Source organism: Scleropages formosus, chromosome 17 (assembly GCF_900964775.1).
Source record: "Scleropages formosus chromosome 17, fSclFor1.1, whole genome shotgun sequence".
NCBI lineage: Eukaryota > Metazoa > Chordata > Actinopteri > Osteoglossiformes > Osteoglossidae > Scleropages > Scleropages formosus.
In genome coordinates, this window is record NC_041822.1 from 16,031,813 (window position 1) to 16,047,915 (window position 16,103).

The 16,103-nt window shown below is 39.3% G+C and overlaps 1 protein-coding gene across 2 annotated transcripts; it reads left to right on the top strand.

The window, feature by feature from the left end:
- Nucleotides 1-4,739: 4,739 nt before the first annotated feature.
- On the top strand, nucleotides 4,740-14,886 carry cdk7 (cyclin-dependent kinase 7). 2 transcript variants are annotated; one of them, XM_018759023.2, is made up of 12 exons: nucleotides 4,740-4,928; nucleotides 5,242-5,301; nucleotides 5,616-5,649; nucleotides 5,978-6,045; nucleotides 7,224-7,292; nucleotides 8,291-8,401; nucleotides 9,442-9,560; nucleotides 9,763-9,862; nucleotides 11,583-11,669; nucleotides 11,884-12,033; nucleotides 13,495-13,639; nucleotides 14,677-14,886. In XM_018759023.2, exons 1-12 carry the CDS (start codon nucleotides 4,878-4,880, stop codon nucleotides 14,703-14,705), a joined length of 1,023 nt encoding a protein of 340 aa, XP_018614539.1. In that variant the 5' UTR covers nucleotides 4,740-4,877; the 3' UTR covers nucleotides 14,706-14,886. The 2 variants fall into 2 exon arrangements, with proteins under 2 accessions (XP_018614539.1, XP_018614538.1); XM_018759022.2 differs by having other exon boundaries at nucleotides 4,747-4,933; nucleotides 14,677-14,883.
- Nucleotides 14,887-16,103: the final 1,217 nt, after the last annotated feature.

Genomic DNA, 16,103 nt, shown 5'->3' on the forward strand with positions numbered 1-16,103 from the left:
CTACATGAGACACTTCCATTCTTAATAAATAACTTATATATAAATTTTACCCATGTGAGTCACCTTGATGTTAATCTCTAAGAAGGTGTGTGCTACAATACTGCATTCAAAACAGTGTATGCGAGAACTCGTACTTAACATAGCTATGAAAAGATATGCATTTAAAAAGGAATATTTATTTTATAAGGAATAGGGGGTGCGGTGGTGCAGTGGGTTGGACCACAGTCCTGCTCTCCGGCGGGTCTGGGGTTCGAGTCCTGCTTGGGGTGCCTTGTGACGGACTGGCGTCCCGTCCTGGGTGTGTCCTCTCCCCCTCCAGCCTTATGCCCTGTGTTACCGGGTAGGCTCCGGTTCCCTGCGACCCCGTATGGGGCAAGCGGTTCTGAAAGTGTGTGTGTGTGTGTGTGTGTGTGTGTGTGTGTGTGTGTGTGTGTGTGTGTGTGTGTGTGTGTGTATTTTATAAGGAAGGGGTGTGTGGTGGTGCAGTGGATTTGGCTGGGGTCTGGTGGGGGGGCTGGGGTTCGAGCCCTGCTTGGGGTGCCCTCTGATAGACTAGCGTTCCATCCTGGGTGTGTCCCCTCCCCCTCCAGCCTTGCACCCTGTGTTGGCGGGTTAGGCTGTGGCTCACCGTGACTATGTATGTATGTAGCTTTTATATTGCATATAGAATGCCTGCTGTTGTACCTTTTAATTTTTTAACTGCAGTTATTGAAGCCTCCATTGCCAAAAGTTTTGTCCAATAATCTGAGGCTTTTCATATCGCCAAACTCAAGACACAACCCTAACCTCACTAAATTATAAATTAAAGGCAATATCTCTGTTTTAGCCAATAATAGTTTACTGTCCCTAGTTTTAACAAAGAATTGTATCACAGTAAGTAATGTAAGGGGGAAAAATTTGATAACAATAATAAATGTACATACATTTACATAACAAAATGCTGGGAACTGACACCTTCCAGCTGGAAAGACAACAAAGCAATTTATTTAAGAATGACAATGCACTCAACAGATTAAGAGCATTAAGGTGGCATTTTGTTGCAATGTGTCACACATTTAACGTGCATTACTCTTATCTCATCGCACTTCTCAGTTCTCCCACGTGAGTGAATGCTGCCAAGAGAGAGTTCTGCGTTCCTTATCCTGAAATCCTGTTTTAATCTCTATGATCACTTTGTTCACTATTTCCTCGTTCCAGGCCCCTTGTATTGCACTGGGAGTGGACCTAATATTTCACACACTGCATGAAGGAAGACGGAATTTTAAGCAAACCAGTGACAATTGCAAAGGTCGCTTTACATTGTGATATCATTGTACATTTGCGATCCACAAAGCCGATACTTCTACAGCCACCAGGAAAGTATTTGTGTCTAAAACGAAAATATAACTGATAAACTCGAGTACTGAGCACAAACCCCGGGGGAATGAACAGTGACGTATACAGTGTATTATAATGAGGGTCTTTCACTCGCTCCTATATCTGGACAGGTGTTAAGTTAGAGAAAGTCAGTGGATGCCTTCAACCCAGAGTGGTGGGTTGTAATCTACAACAGAACGACATACAATAGAAAACAATTTGCATTACAAACCCACATTCTTTTTCTCTGTGCAGAACGAGTAGTGCTCTGTTTCACAGCGCCTGGGAGGGGTGTGAGAACATGGGTTCGATCCCCGCTCAGTCTGTGTGGAGTTTGCATGTTCTCCCTGTTTCTGCGTGGGTTTCCTCCCACAGTCCAAAGACATGCTGTTCAGGTTCTCTCATAGTGTGTGAGTGACCGAGAGAGTGTGCTCCACTGATGTATGGATGAGTGACCCAGTGTAAGTAGTGTATCTAGCAGTGTAAGTCACCTTGGTGAATAAGGTGTGTGGGCTGATAACACTACATGGAGTTCATTGGAAGTCGCTTTGGAGAAAAGTGTCTGCTAAATAAATAAATGTACATGTCAGCTCTCTCCCAGGGTTATTGGGCTCACCTTGCATGTTCACTGCTACAAAATGATGGCTCCTTCATGTGGTCTGTGAAGCAGTATGACAGATTCTGTGGCAAAGGCCTTTAGGTGACGTGGCATTCATTTCTAGCTGCTGTGCAAAATCTTAATGCAAGTTGCCCTAGATCTGATGGTTTATTAAACAAAAACGATAACACAGGGCAGACTATCATATGGATGATGAATGTCTCTGCTGTTACCTTGTTATTTGTGCAGTGGGGTCGTCCAGGCCATGTACAGCACGTCGTCGTGAGAGCCCTTACCGGAGGAGCGGTAAACTGTACTCTTACCACAGATTGTGAGAACATGATTCTGAAAGTTCATCTCAGATTGAATGGGATATCTCCATGTGGCTGTGCTGTCATCACCTGAAGGACAGCTTTTTGGGTTTCTGAAATGGGTTAGAGTGTTTGCCTTCAACTTTGAATTGTGTCTCATGTTCTTGCATGTAATTTCTGCTTTGTCATGAAGACACATGTAAGTGAGTCCATTCTTTTGGTGGAATCTCTGGCACCTTGAGGGAAAAAGTGTTTTGCCAAAAACATGCAGTGTCCGAAGCTGCTTGTCTCAAGCGGGGTCGCAGCAGGCTGGAGCCTAGCCCGGAGGTGCAGGAGGAGGAGGGGACACACCCAGGGAGGGACACCAGTCCGTCACAAGGCATCCCAAACAGGACTCGAACCCCAGACCTGCCAGAGAGCAGGACCAGGCGAAACCCGCTGTGCCATCCCCCCCCCCACAAACACATGCACAATAAAATAACAGTACTGTGAAACACCCACGACATGTGTTATTTTTTATCCTTTGTCATGGATGATTTATCCAATAAAGGCCTACATTCACCCCCTTCTCCGTTTCGCAACGGAAGCTTCACGTCAGTTCCATTAGGTGGCGCTACACACCGCATCGCGGCATGTACCCTTTACCCTACGTTACATTTTTCCCTCGATATTCACTTCCTAGCTGATATCGAGCTGCAGATTGGGTAACCGTGTGTTTCGTTTGATATATGCGCGTTACTCAAAACAATATCCCAATCAAAAGTGGGGGAAAATATTAAATATTTTACTGTTACCGCTGATATTCGGTAGCAAGTTAGAGTAAGCGTTCGTAGATTTCGACATACGAACTGCCTCCTGAGTCCTGTGTAATGCGGTCTCAAACACAACAAAAATGTGCTACATACTGATAATACATATTTTTATTTTTCCTTACTTTTTACATAAAATCTGGATACAGTCCAACGAAAATGAATGAGAGAGCGAAGACAATTTTAAGAAACACAAAGCGTTAAATAATGGCATCGTTCCAGAGAAGTTACGTTTCTCCTTTCACCCGGAAACACATCATATGGCGCTTTAACGCAGTCCCATAGACACACATAGAAAAGCCCAACACGATGATAACGTTTCCGCCGCAACGGTAACGTCGTCCGCCATGTTGGAAAAATTATTCACGCTTGTAAACAAAAGCACAAAGCTTTGGATGACCTCAACCACTCTCCTAAAAAGTCTCATTTTGGGCAATTCGCAACCGATTTCCATGTAGCTTATTTTAAAGCTAAATATATTTTCCATCAAACCAGACATGTAATATTAGACAAAGCCCAAACAATGCCAGAAAGTTTACTTATGTATATATACAATATTGAATATTGGTACCTAGGCATTGGGCAGCATGGGCTACTGTATATAGGTTACTGTCAGTACTGAAATAAAATTTTTGAAATGTCGAATTCTGTGTGTATGTGTGTGTTTCTTCAAACGTGATAAAATTTAACCTATATTTTGCATTAACTGATGTGCTTGAGTTTGTGGAAAGATTCTACACGGTCCCATGTCTGACCTACCTGTTTCTCATATTAAGAGCTTCCTATGCATAATTAACAGAGCAGAGACATTCATGGAGTCTGTTAATATACAACTGTGATTTCCTTACAATTTGAACCTGTATAATTAAAAAAAAAAATACTATAATCTCAGCATTCTATTATTATAGGCATACATAAAAGATGGTATCTGACCGCCAAAGAGAATTAATTAAATGTTTGCTGCTCAATGTATATGCCATTTTTTCATATGGAATATTTTGGTCAAAAAATTTTTAATTGAATTGAACTGAATGGAGAATATTTTCAGGTCTGTAAAGAAATGGACAATATCTAGTATAAAAATGTATAACTTCATTATGTTACTGGTGAAACTATAGAAATATCTTAACTGTCTGGGAATTCATATGGATGAGCAGTTATCATGAACAAAACCTAATGAAATTAAGGCAAAACAGATTTAAAAAATTGTTGCTTTGAATTTAAAAGAAAAAAAAAAACCCTTTGCAATGAAATACTTTATTATAAATTTGCTCAAAGTGGATTCAGGATGCACCTCTCCTTTGGCAGGGCAACCTAAGTCAGTCAACAGAAAATATTCTGGCTATAATTTGAGTCATAATTTGGATGATATAAAAATTTGACAAGACAAGCTTTCTTGATATAAACAATGTCTGGACTTGGCTTGTTTACTCACTTACTAGGAATATAAATTCCCCCTTAAAACTTTTTTTACACCACAAATCTGAAGTACTCACTTGTTAAATGAGAAGCTTTTTTTTTGCCTGTTGTATTTGTTTCTGTAATTGGTACAGTTAAACGCGTAGCATTCCGCGTAGCATTTGACAACTGCATTTTTCCAATATGGCGTCCCGGTGGAACCTTCCATGACGCAAGAGCCAATCTATGTATATCTCTTCACAGTTCTATGCGAAGCTAACAACTGGAAGGGATGCAGAGCGTGTGCCGGATGTATCATTTAACCCGGAAGTGCAGATGGGCCTTTAATACATGTGTAGGAAGTTGATTTTCACTGTTAGTTTATGGTGGTGATAATGGCGGTTGATGCGAAGTCTAGAACAAAACGATACGAAAAGTTGGATTTTCTGGGCGAGGGTCAGGTAACATGCGAGTGCTGACGGTTTCGTTAACGGTCGGAAACGATAGATAGATACTGGAGTCTGCTGGCTATTTTTTAAATCAACATTGATTGATGATTGATTGTCATTCGCATCACTCATCAGTGACAGTCTCAGTCTTCTTCTTCGTTCTTGTATCTATCGATGTGTTGATTCTAGCTTCTATTTTGAATAATTGATTCGCCAGATGTGACACTGGTTTCCTACAGAAGTGATTGTTTTAGTGTTTATCTTCTTGCAGAAAATTCAACTGCTACTAAATGTAAAAGTATTACATCTTTTCTCCTCAGTTTGCCACAGTATACAAAGCCAGAGATAAGACTACAAATACCATAGTTGCTATTAAGAAGGTAATTCTTGTCCTCTGTATTTATGCACCTTAACTTCTGTGTCTTTGGTGTTGTATTTACTAAGCATTCTAATTTTATTTAAGACTGTGCATTTAGACAGATCATTACATTTTCATGAGTCATTCTGGGGATAAAATCTTTGTTGTGCAATTAAAATGACAACACACACGCTGCAAGGATTAAGGAAATCATTCGTGTGTGTGCAGATGTTTTTTCCACACATATTCACTTTCCATTGTTCACTGAGTTATTGTTGAAGGAAATGAGCAGCATTGTCAGTACAGATGACCTTTTTATTTTGGTTGTATTTGCAGATCAAAGTTGGTCACAGAACAGAGGCCAAGGATGGTAAGTGCTGCTTGATAGTTTAAGTTTTGCAATCACTTAGCAGGTGGTGTGGTGGTTTTGTCATTTGCCCACCTGTCAGGTTGAGAGGTAACTACTGCAGTTCAGCTGTGCTAGTTAACAAATACAGATCAAGTAGTTGTGTAATTCATTGGTTAAGAACTTTGCATACTTAGTTGTTAAAATAGGTAGAAAATGCGTTTAAATCAAGTTTACTGCATTTGTTCATACGGTGGGTACACTGTCCTGGTGGATGCGTAGTCCTTTTTTTTTTTTTTTGTATCCTTATCAGGACTGCACTGGTTTTTAACTTACCTAATGTTTCTTTCAGGCATTAACAGAACAGCCCTTCGAGAAATCAAGTTGCTGCAAGAACTAAGTCACCCCAACATAATAGGAGTAAGCTTCATATGAATATGAAATGAGAATGTCAGTCTATACCCTCTGAATGTCTAAGTTCCTTAAACATATATTCAATACACTTTTTGTTCTGTAGTGCAGTCCCAGAAGTGGTTTACTGTGTTTATAGCATGATGTGTTTTTGGTCTTTGTAATTAGCCAGCTGAACTGGTATAATGTGGTCACGTCTTCCTGTAAAATACTCTTATTGCTGGGATAATGATTGCAGGTGGAAATGAAACTAGTATAATCTATGTGTAACAGCCTGCAAGTCACATTTCTGCTAGTGTGAAAATTTACATTTATTCATTTAGCAGATGCTTTCCTTCAACATGATGTGCAATTCACAGTAAAAAAAAAGGAAAATTTTGCTACAGACAGGAAGCTTTAGATACAAAGTCACAACTGTAACAGCGCAGTATACTGCCTGTAATTCAGACAGGAAATACAAAAGGGATTGGGGAAGATGATGTAATGCAAATTTATGGTGCAGTTAGGCATCAGAAGAGAAGTGGGTCCAAATTAGTTACTGTCTGAGCTGTAGCAGAAAAATTTGACTTTAGTCCCCTTGTGAGCCAGACTACCAAACAGATATATAAAGGAGTGTAGCTGCTGGGGAATAGGTAGTGAATAAAGGCCAAAATTGCGAAAAATTGAGTTCTCTTCCAAAGCCTGCATAGTTATTTAATCTTGCTGTTTTTAATAGTACGGTATTATTACTGAGCTGCATATTTCTACTTATTTATTTTTATGAGTTGTTCTTTTTCACACAGTAGTCAAGTATCGCAGTGGTCATTTAATCCCTTTGTCAGTACATTTCATGGTGAAAGAATTGTTATGCTGACATTTAGCAAGAATATGGTTATTTCATATGAAAGTTAGAGATTACACCTGGACTGTTGGTAGTATAATGATTAGAGCTGCTGCCTAGGGACCCAAAGGTTGCAGGTTTGAATCCTACCACTAGTGCCCTTGAGCAGGGTATTTATCCTAACTTGCTCCAGTAAAAATTACATAGCTATACAAGTGGGTAAATTGTAGGTAGATTAACATTGTAAGTCGCTTTGGAGAAAAGCATCAACTAAATTAATAACTGTAAATGATTAGTTATTTACAGTATTTTATTTTAAAGTTATTTTAAATGTCATATGATTGTGTACATGTTTTTCTTCTCTAAGCTCCTGGATGCATTTGGACACAAATCCAACATCAGTTTGGTGTTTGACTACATGGAGACGGATCTCGAGGTAGGATGTTGCCATGCGATTGGATTTCTTGTGGGTCATGTGGTTCTGTCGAATTAGACAGCTCATCTTTTAACCTCAACCATTTGCTTTCATTACTTTCTCTTTTTCTGATTTGCTTTTAAGCTTAATTTCTGTGGCAATCAACAGTCTGTTATATTTGTTGGAAGTGTTTCTGAACCAGTGAGTGTAGCCTGTGGAGATCTTTGTAGACAGTGTACATGGGTTTCAGAGTTAAACGCAGGAGGGAGGGTACAGTAATGCCATTTGTTGGAAGTCAGTGATGACTTCTGCCATTTTTTTTTTTTTCTTTTTTCAGCTTTCCTGAAAAACAAAGCACAACTTGAGATGATTACTTTAAGTTTGGGAACCGAAATGGTTCTTATGGTATTATGAAACCGTCTGTACCATACTCGTGGTTTGTACTTTTGGGAGCCAAACTGATACAGGAACAGCAGCTGAGGAAAACGTAAGACATGGATCAGGAGCTTTAGTTTCAGAAAATACATAATTTATTCAAGTTGCCAGCCATGGATTTACATGATTGCTTCAGTGACAATTGGAGAGCAGTTTTCAAGATTCTGAGGGCTGCTATAACTGCCTGCCTATGTATATACGGTATTGTTGGTTATTACAAGATTGGTTAGGTTACATTGTTTGTTTATTTTTAACTGTCAAAGGTCAGCTGTTCTGCTGCTTTGGTTTTTATGGTTTTTCTGTTAATGGTATTACTGTTCAGGCCTCTTAACTTCACATTGACATTCCTGCTTGAATGACCCAACACAGCTGACAAGTTACAGGTTCATTCTATTAAATGGCGCTTGTAGAGGGAGTACATTTAGAATATGCTGTAAACTAGTTAAGCAACCAATGGATTACATTGGATGCCTATTTTGTTGTGTAAAAACGTTTTCCAATCCTTTCATACTGTTTAAGATAAATTAATAATAGTAAATAAGCCTGTATGGCTTGCCTATAAGTCTGTGTCCCATCTCTTCCAGGTGATCATTAAAGACACGAGCCTGGTGCTGACACCAGCTAACATCAAGGCTTACATCTTGATGACTCTACAGGGTCTGGAGTACATGCATCAACACTGGATATTACACAGGGTGAGTTGGGGGTGCATATCTGATCCCAGATTATCCCAAGTAAACAGTCCTTCCCACAGGGAGCTTTAGATGCAACCACCTTTGTTCATGGCTAAATAAATGACAATGCTAAATGTTCTTTGGGAGTGGTGCCTCTGTGTCAAGGTTGTATGTCATTTATATCCTCAGTTTCTAGGTTTCTTTCTGTATATGTTATATGTATGCTCATATGTCAGTGTGCAGTTTGCATTATTTAGTATGTTTTACCATTGATTTGATAAGATTTAATACAGTTTCTGTAGGTTGTTCATTCTTAAGAGTGAAATGTTTTTCTTCTGTTTAATCCTTTTGTTTGGCCTGTGCAGTTTTTTAAGATTAAGTTTCTGGAAAACTCTTCCTACTTTGGACTTGCTGTCAGATCTCATTAATTCTGTTGTACTACTGTTGTTCCCCAAACAAAAAGCCATGATTTGTGACAAACAGCAGACTGAAGTAATGTTTTATGGTTGTCAGACCAGCATGGCAAGAGTGTCATAAATATAAACTCTATAGAGACAATGGCTGTCCCAGCTGCAGGGACTCCCTGTGGCTTTGCTGCCTCCAAAGTGATTCAACGTGTTCACATGACACAAAATAGTCTTTACCAAACCCAGTGTAGGAACGCTGATTCAGTTTAAGAAGTCTTCCAAAATACCCTTTGAATCCTTTGTCTCTGTGTAATCCAGATGAGAAATTCAGACTCCAGCAGTTAGGAAAATGGGCAAAATCAGTGCCAATTTATAGATGCATGTTAGAGGGACTGAACTTCAAGGGCTTCTTTAAGTGATTTAAAGGGAGTGGTAAAATCCCAAAAGTTTTTTTTTTTTTTTTTTTTTTTTTTAATATATATATATAAAGTATGTATCCGTTCACAAACCACATTTATCGTGAACCCGTTCAATGGGGCAGGTGGTGGTAGGGGTGTTAAGTGTCTGTCTGCTTGCATTAGAATTGATGTGTCTTAGGAACAAAGACAAGGCTTTTCTCCTTAATCCTTAAACGGTTGTTTTGTTTCCTTCAAGGACTTGAAGCCCAATAACCTTCTGCTGGATGAGAACGGGGTTCTAAAGCTTGCTGACTTTGGTCTGGCAAAAGCATTTGGAAGCCCAAACCGTGTTTATACACATCAGGTTGTTACAAGGTACTCTTGTGCCGAAAACTGTAAAGTGTATTAAAGTGACTCTAAACTTCAAGATTATTTCCTTTATTAAGTGCTGGAAGAAAAGATGGACTTCCAGATATAGGGGATTGCTAGTTCCCAAGAAAACTACAGATTGCAGACATGTTATTTGTGAGAAATGCTAATCCACCAGACTGAAAAAAGTTCTCTCTTTGTCTCTCAGGTGGTATCGGTCCCCTGAGCTGCTCTTTGGGGCCAGGATGTACGGAGTTGGTGTCGACATGTGGGCTGTTGGGTGTATCCTTGCAGAGCTACTGCTCAGGGTATTGTTTGGAGTACTCATGTTGGATGTAGGCTAGTGTTACAGACTGTCGGATAACCCATCCGATTAGTGCAGAAGAACCAAATAAAGAAAGCTGTGTAAGAACATTAATACCTAACTGGTACCATTAATTTTATGGTAACTCTGGAGTGCCAGTACTAACATATTCTGTCTTGTACTCCATGGTTTTATCAGGTTTTTCAATATAAATTGGTCCGTAATTATACCTGAAAAAGTACTTAATTTAAATTTATTGATTTAGCAGATGCTTTTCTCCGAAGTCCTGTACAGCTTGGGGGGGGGGGTGACATTTCACCAACTGATTGAGGAACCAATGCAGACACACAATTCTTGAAGTACAGTCAATTAGTTCAATACAACCAGTTTTTGGCGGCATACATTAAATAGTATGTAGGTAGTTTGTAGGGACAGCTGGTAGCATAGTAGTTACAGCTACTGCCTTTGGATCCAAAGGTTGCAGGTTTGATCCCTAAATCCACCTGTAGTACTCTTGAGCAAAGTACTTACCCTAAATTGCTCCAGAAAAAAAAAAAAATTACCCAGCTGTATAAAGGGGTAAATAATTGTAAATAGCTTAATGTTGTAAGTCACTTTGGCGAAAACAGTCAGCTAAATGTAAGCATGTGCAACATTCCTGATGGCCAAACGTGTAACGTGCAAATAGACTAAGCTGAATACTGTATAATTGATGGGGAATATGGAGATGTTTTTTCTTTATTAAATTTAATGGATGATCGAAGTGTTTAAATTTTAATTTAATTAATTTAATGTAATGCACAAATTGTATTTTCTCTGAGACGTGTGTTGCTTTGGAGAAAAGCGTCTGCTAAATGAATAAATGTAAATTCTCCCGCTGACATTTGATATGTATAACAATTCTAATGAACTCTGGAATATCTGGATACCCTTCTGGAAGTTATTAGAAAGTTCTATATGATGATGTGTGTGACAAATTGTAACCTTTTGACTTTGAACCCTTTCTCTATGTATGTGGAGATATTTGCAATTTTTCAGTCTCTCTACCTTTGTGCTGTTGTGACCCTGTGCTGTTCATAAAACCAATTTTAAAGAATAATGCATTTAACAAATAATGTAGCATGAGGTTATGGAGGTAAAGGTTGGTCCAAAAGAGATGTGTTTTCTGAAACCATGCTTGCATTTTGAGAGGGATTCACCATTTGTGAGAGAGGGCACTCATTCCACCACATTGGAGCCACAACCAAAATGCTTGGGAAAGTAAACTTAAATTGTAATGTACCTGAGGATAAATGCATTGAAATATTAAATGATGAATAATTGACACTATTTCAGTTAATACACGCATTGATAATAAAGACTAGAAACAAAACAATTTAGGAAGCAAGGTTGCTTATTGTGTAGCTTGGTTTTACCTCGAATACACATTGTTCTCTTGGAAAGAAAAGGCAGATTCAAAGCATCCTGCCTACAGTTCTACTAAAACAGGGAAGGGGTAGTAGCACAAATATGAATACTGACATAATGGTCATGAAGTTTAATATGTTAATGAAATGATAATTATTTATTTATGAAAGTCAGTAGAATAAAATGTAATGATCAAAACATTCATTATAAATTTCCAGTGCTTCTCTGGCCTTGGTGAAGACACAAGTTATGGACTGCTCAAAAACCATACAAGTTATGCTAAAAAAAATAAAATTACCCTTTTGTTTTTGAACTAGGTACCATTCCTCCCTGGAGATTCTGATCTGGATCAACTGACAAAAATATTTGAGGCTTTGGGCACACCAACAGAAGAAACTTGGCCTGTAAGAACATTATCTTAGTGTTTTTGTATCAACTCCGTAGACCATACTGATTGTAAAATAGTGTGTCATCATCGTAATGTGCAGAGAAAAGGTCAATGAGTGTGTGTCTATACATATAGACACTCAAGTTGTACTCTGTAAAATGAGAGATTAGGAATATCAGGAAATGATTGTTTTTGAGCTTACGAACACGCAGTGATCCCTCTGTCTTCAGGGCTTGACCAGCCTTCCGGACTATGTGTCTTTCAAACTGTTCCCTGGTACGCCGCTGGAGAACATTTTCAGCGCTGCCAGTGATGACCTGCTGGAGCTGCTGCGTGGCCTGTTCACCTTTAACCCCTGCACACGCATCACAGCTACACAGGTCAGCGAATGTCCTCAGTCGTTCTCTGCATCCTCTAACCCACGGGGGAAATTCCACAGACTCCCTGCTGTTACTTGTAATTGTCCCCCGCCCCGAGGGCAGGAGTCCGATGTTATAGCCTCCCTTCCATAAACAGGGTTGACCTCTTCCAAAACATCTTTTCTTGGTGAATTGATTCCTTACGAGCTGTCCTCCCAACAGCAGGGGTTTTGCCGTCTCTGCAGAAATGCAGTAATGTCCTGCTCCAATCGCTCTGTTACACATCAGGCCCTGATGAGATGTTCATTGTGGATTTTTTTTGGGACCGTATGAAACGAATTGTAGCAAATACTTTGAAGGAACTGTTTCAGTGATATATATAAAATGTTGCTCTCAGTTTAACTCATCCATTATTTAATGTTGAATGTACCATCATACCCAGTCTGTAATCTGCCATGGAAAATCTTTTTTTTTTTTCTTTTTTAAATGCTTTTTTATTTTAAGTGATTATATGCCATGTTTGTTTTAATCTGATTGTGTTCATTAACTGTTGTGTCAGTCTACTGGGAATTCTCAGAGAAGCATTCTTTATGCTGTGGGATTATATTCAGCCTTCAGCAGACCTGTTTTTGACATGTGAGGTCCTTTGGCAGAGTATTGAACTGACATTGAATTGTTTACAAATTCAAAAGCATAAGGGTTTTTTTATTTCAACATTCCAGTCTCACTCCTGTGTAAGAGACTAAATTTGCCCATCCATAGCCATCAAACTTCACACAGATTATACCTCCTGGCCATCTCCAAGGCATGGCGCATTTTTTGAGCTCCACTTGACTTAAAACTGACCTGAATTGTCAGAACTCTGTAGTGTAGTGAATTCTCCGCTAAGACTGAGGACAGGCAATGCTGTATATCATGCCATCTGTTCAGAATAAGTAGAACTAATATATGATCTAGAAACTATTTGCAGCTGGAGCTTGATCAGTAACATCCCTCACTTTCAGCAAGGCTTCTTGCCAGCCTACACATCTGAAAGTGCTGACTAGCCAAAACGTGCAGTTCTCTAGGGAGCAATGGACATGCAGTAGATGTCATGTTGCAGCCTGCCACTGATGCTTCCTGTTACCAAATCTTCCTCCCTTCTGTAACCTGACCCTGCTTTTTTTGGCCTAGTAAGATAACAAGTAATTTTTCATTGTTATACCTGTCAGCGGTTTAGAAAAGAATGCAGATGAAATGCTATTTCTTTCCACATCTTTCACATTGTTTCATTAGAAAAGTTGTGGAAAGAAAACTGGAGGAGATTTCATTAAAAAACCAAATTCAGCATTGTTTCATTTTATTGTAACAGTAAGCAGAAGGCAGTAACTGACATTTGGATATAATTTTATTATTCATGCCGCGTCAATGACTTGACACATGTGCATCTTTAACTTCTTAAAGAAACTTGTGTGTTCTGAACTGATTTATTTCTTTTCATAGGCCTTGAAGAAGAGCTATTTCAGCAACAGACCTGGCCCTACTCCTGGTCCCCAGCTGCCCCGGCCCAACTCTTCCATCGAGGCCTTGAAGGAGAAGGAGAACCTTATCATTGGCGTGAAGAGGAAACGAGATGCTATACAACAGGGTAAATCAAACTCTCTCAAACATTTGTTCCACTCCCTCGGGAGACTAATGATAGCATTCGCAGCACCAGCTGCTTTGGAGTCTGCGGTACAGGTATGCAAGTGTAAATATGACTGCTAATTACTGCATTTTAGGTATAGTACTACTCTTTATAGTTGCATACAATCTGCATGCCTCAGATTTTGTGAGCACAAAGTTCAAATTATAAATACTGTATAGCAAAGTCAAGGCTTTAATTTAGTTCTGGGGTTAACATGAAAAGGGTCCACAAATGGTAGTGTCTTTTTTTAACATCAGTTTTCTGGGAGGAGTGCTACAGTTGTCCTCCAGTCTGTTTGTAGTGTAAAGTCTGCTTTTTAAGGTCAGATGTTGTATTTTGCATATTATAATTTGGGAACTTTCTGCCTTGGTGACAAAGTCAAAATAAGTCAGTGTTCAAAAAAACTATTTGTGTGTGTTACCTGGTTGAATGCTCCCAAATATTAAATATTTTTTTGAAATCTTTTTTAAAAATTTTAAAGTAAGTAGTGTAGCAAGTAGTTCTGTTTTCACTGAGCCTGGCTAGTGCAAGACAATGTGGATCCAGTCCCTATTCAGTCTGTGTGGAGTTTGCGTGGTTTCCCTCCCAGTCCAGACTTCTTTTGAATTTGTTACATTAAATTGCCCATTGCGTGTGGGGAAAATGTGTGTACCTCTAGAGTGATTTGACTGTAGGTAGTGTATTGTAGTATGTCTAATATTGTAAACCATGTTGGATAAAAAGTGTCAGCTAAGAACTGCAAAGTATTCATTGAAGTTAACTTGTTGCAGAGCCAAGCAAATCCACACTTTATGAATGGGTGTTGTTACACACCCACCCACTAATTAAGGAGCTATCTTTGGCGTGATGGTCAAATGGTTGTATTTAAACTGCAAAAATTTGTGGGGAATGTTTATGGTGGCAAAAAGACACCCAGATGGGAAAGGGTCCAGGAACCAGAACAGAATACAATCTGTTGTAAGACCAAATAAGCCTATGATTTCTTTTTGTTTCCACAGGTACCTTGAAGAAGAAATTGATTTTCTGAGGAGTGCAGCTTGGTGTGGAGAAACAGTTACTGTAGTGGAATTCCATCTCAAGGACTAGCGCTGATAAAATACCATCCCCCCTCATAGCTCTGATGCCCCACCAGTGACTCTAGAGCAAGAAATTGTCGTTAGAGAAAATTTTTTGGTCAAATTATTGATTTAATTTAAATTAATTTTTTTAAGTGTTTTTGTATATAATTTAGGTGAATAAATTTAAGTGCAGTATTTCAGCTCAGTATCATTTATGACTTTCAGTAGCTCTCTGTACCATTGTGAGACAATTAATATGACCAGCTGGTATCCTATAAGACCATCTCCTCAGCCAGCATGGGGGACAGCTTGTGCCCTTGGGTGCTGAGGGCTGCAGGATTGTTTGAGTTACTCCTGCCAGAAACTATTCGCCAATTACACTTGTGAGGTGATAAGAATACAAGCAATCTATTGTGCTCTGTAGCTGTGTAGTTCCTGCAGAAGTCTGAATACTGATGCAGTAATGTCTTGTGGATGAGGGGAAAAAGTATGTCTTAGTTAAAGGCTAGATGAGAAACAGCATAAAATATGTTAGTCTTATGAATTTTTCATGTTAATGGCTGATGAAATATTGGTGCTGTGTGTAGGAAAAGAGAATGACAGTGTCTGGGACCACTTTCAGTTATGGCATTGCCCAGAGCAGTTCTTGTGCTGGTAAACAAGGCTTGTTTCTTCAAGAACAGCATGGTAACAGCATTTTAACTAATTACACTCACATCCACAAATCACCACAAAGAATACTGTTTCCTGGCTAAATGGTTTCAGCAGTTGTCTGCTACGGGAACCTCATATTGTTCCAGAATTCCAGGCTGGAACAATAAATCTTGGGCCTTTTGACTCCTGGTCCTCTTCCCCACTTGCTCTGGTGTGCTAGTCAAACACAAGATCGGAGGATCGAAAGTCATGTCATCGCTATGGGTTTCCGAAATGGATCTGGAAGGGCTGCCACATATTAGAGCCATTTATTTTGAACCAGAAGGTACTGTGACAAAACTGCTTGTCACGTGTAAACCTGATTTTATAAGGGAAGTTTCAACATGTTGAGGCCAGTGACCAGCATTTTGTTTGTAAAGCAATAGTCCCCCTGCCTTAATATCAGAAAGTGCCTTGAAAAAAATGTATGATAAAACTAGTGAAACATACAGAGAATGGCTGTTTGTTACTACATGCAAACAAATGCCTTTTTGTATGTTTCATGGTGCAGCATGCTTGTGGAAAATCCCCCCCCGACAGTCTGGAGTTAGAGCTGAGAAGTTGTCAGGGGATGGGGAAAGTAACAGCAGCTTGCGAAGAACAAAAAAAGCAGTTTCACTGTCTTGTGCTGGCAAAGAGCTACTCTTCTAAAATGGCTTCCTACTCTTTCCCCA

What these genes read in the sequence shown, in the direction of transcription:
- cdk7 (XM_018759022.2), top strand. Translation starts at nt 4,856, where the DNA reads ATGGTGGTGATAATGGCGGTTGATGCGAAGTCTAGAACAAAACGATAC. An exon ending in AACACTGGATATTACACAGG is followed by an intron (nt 8,402 to 9,441) that starts GTGAGTTGGGGG and finishes GTTTCCTTCAAG; the next exon opens with GACTTGAAGCCCAATAACCT. An exon ending in CACGCATCACAGCTACACAG is followed by an intron (nt 12,034 to 13,494) that starts GTCAGCGAATGT and finishes TTCTTTTCATAG; the next exon opens with GCCTTGAAGAAGAGCTATTT.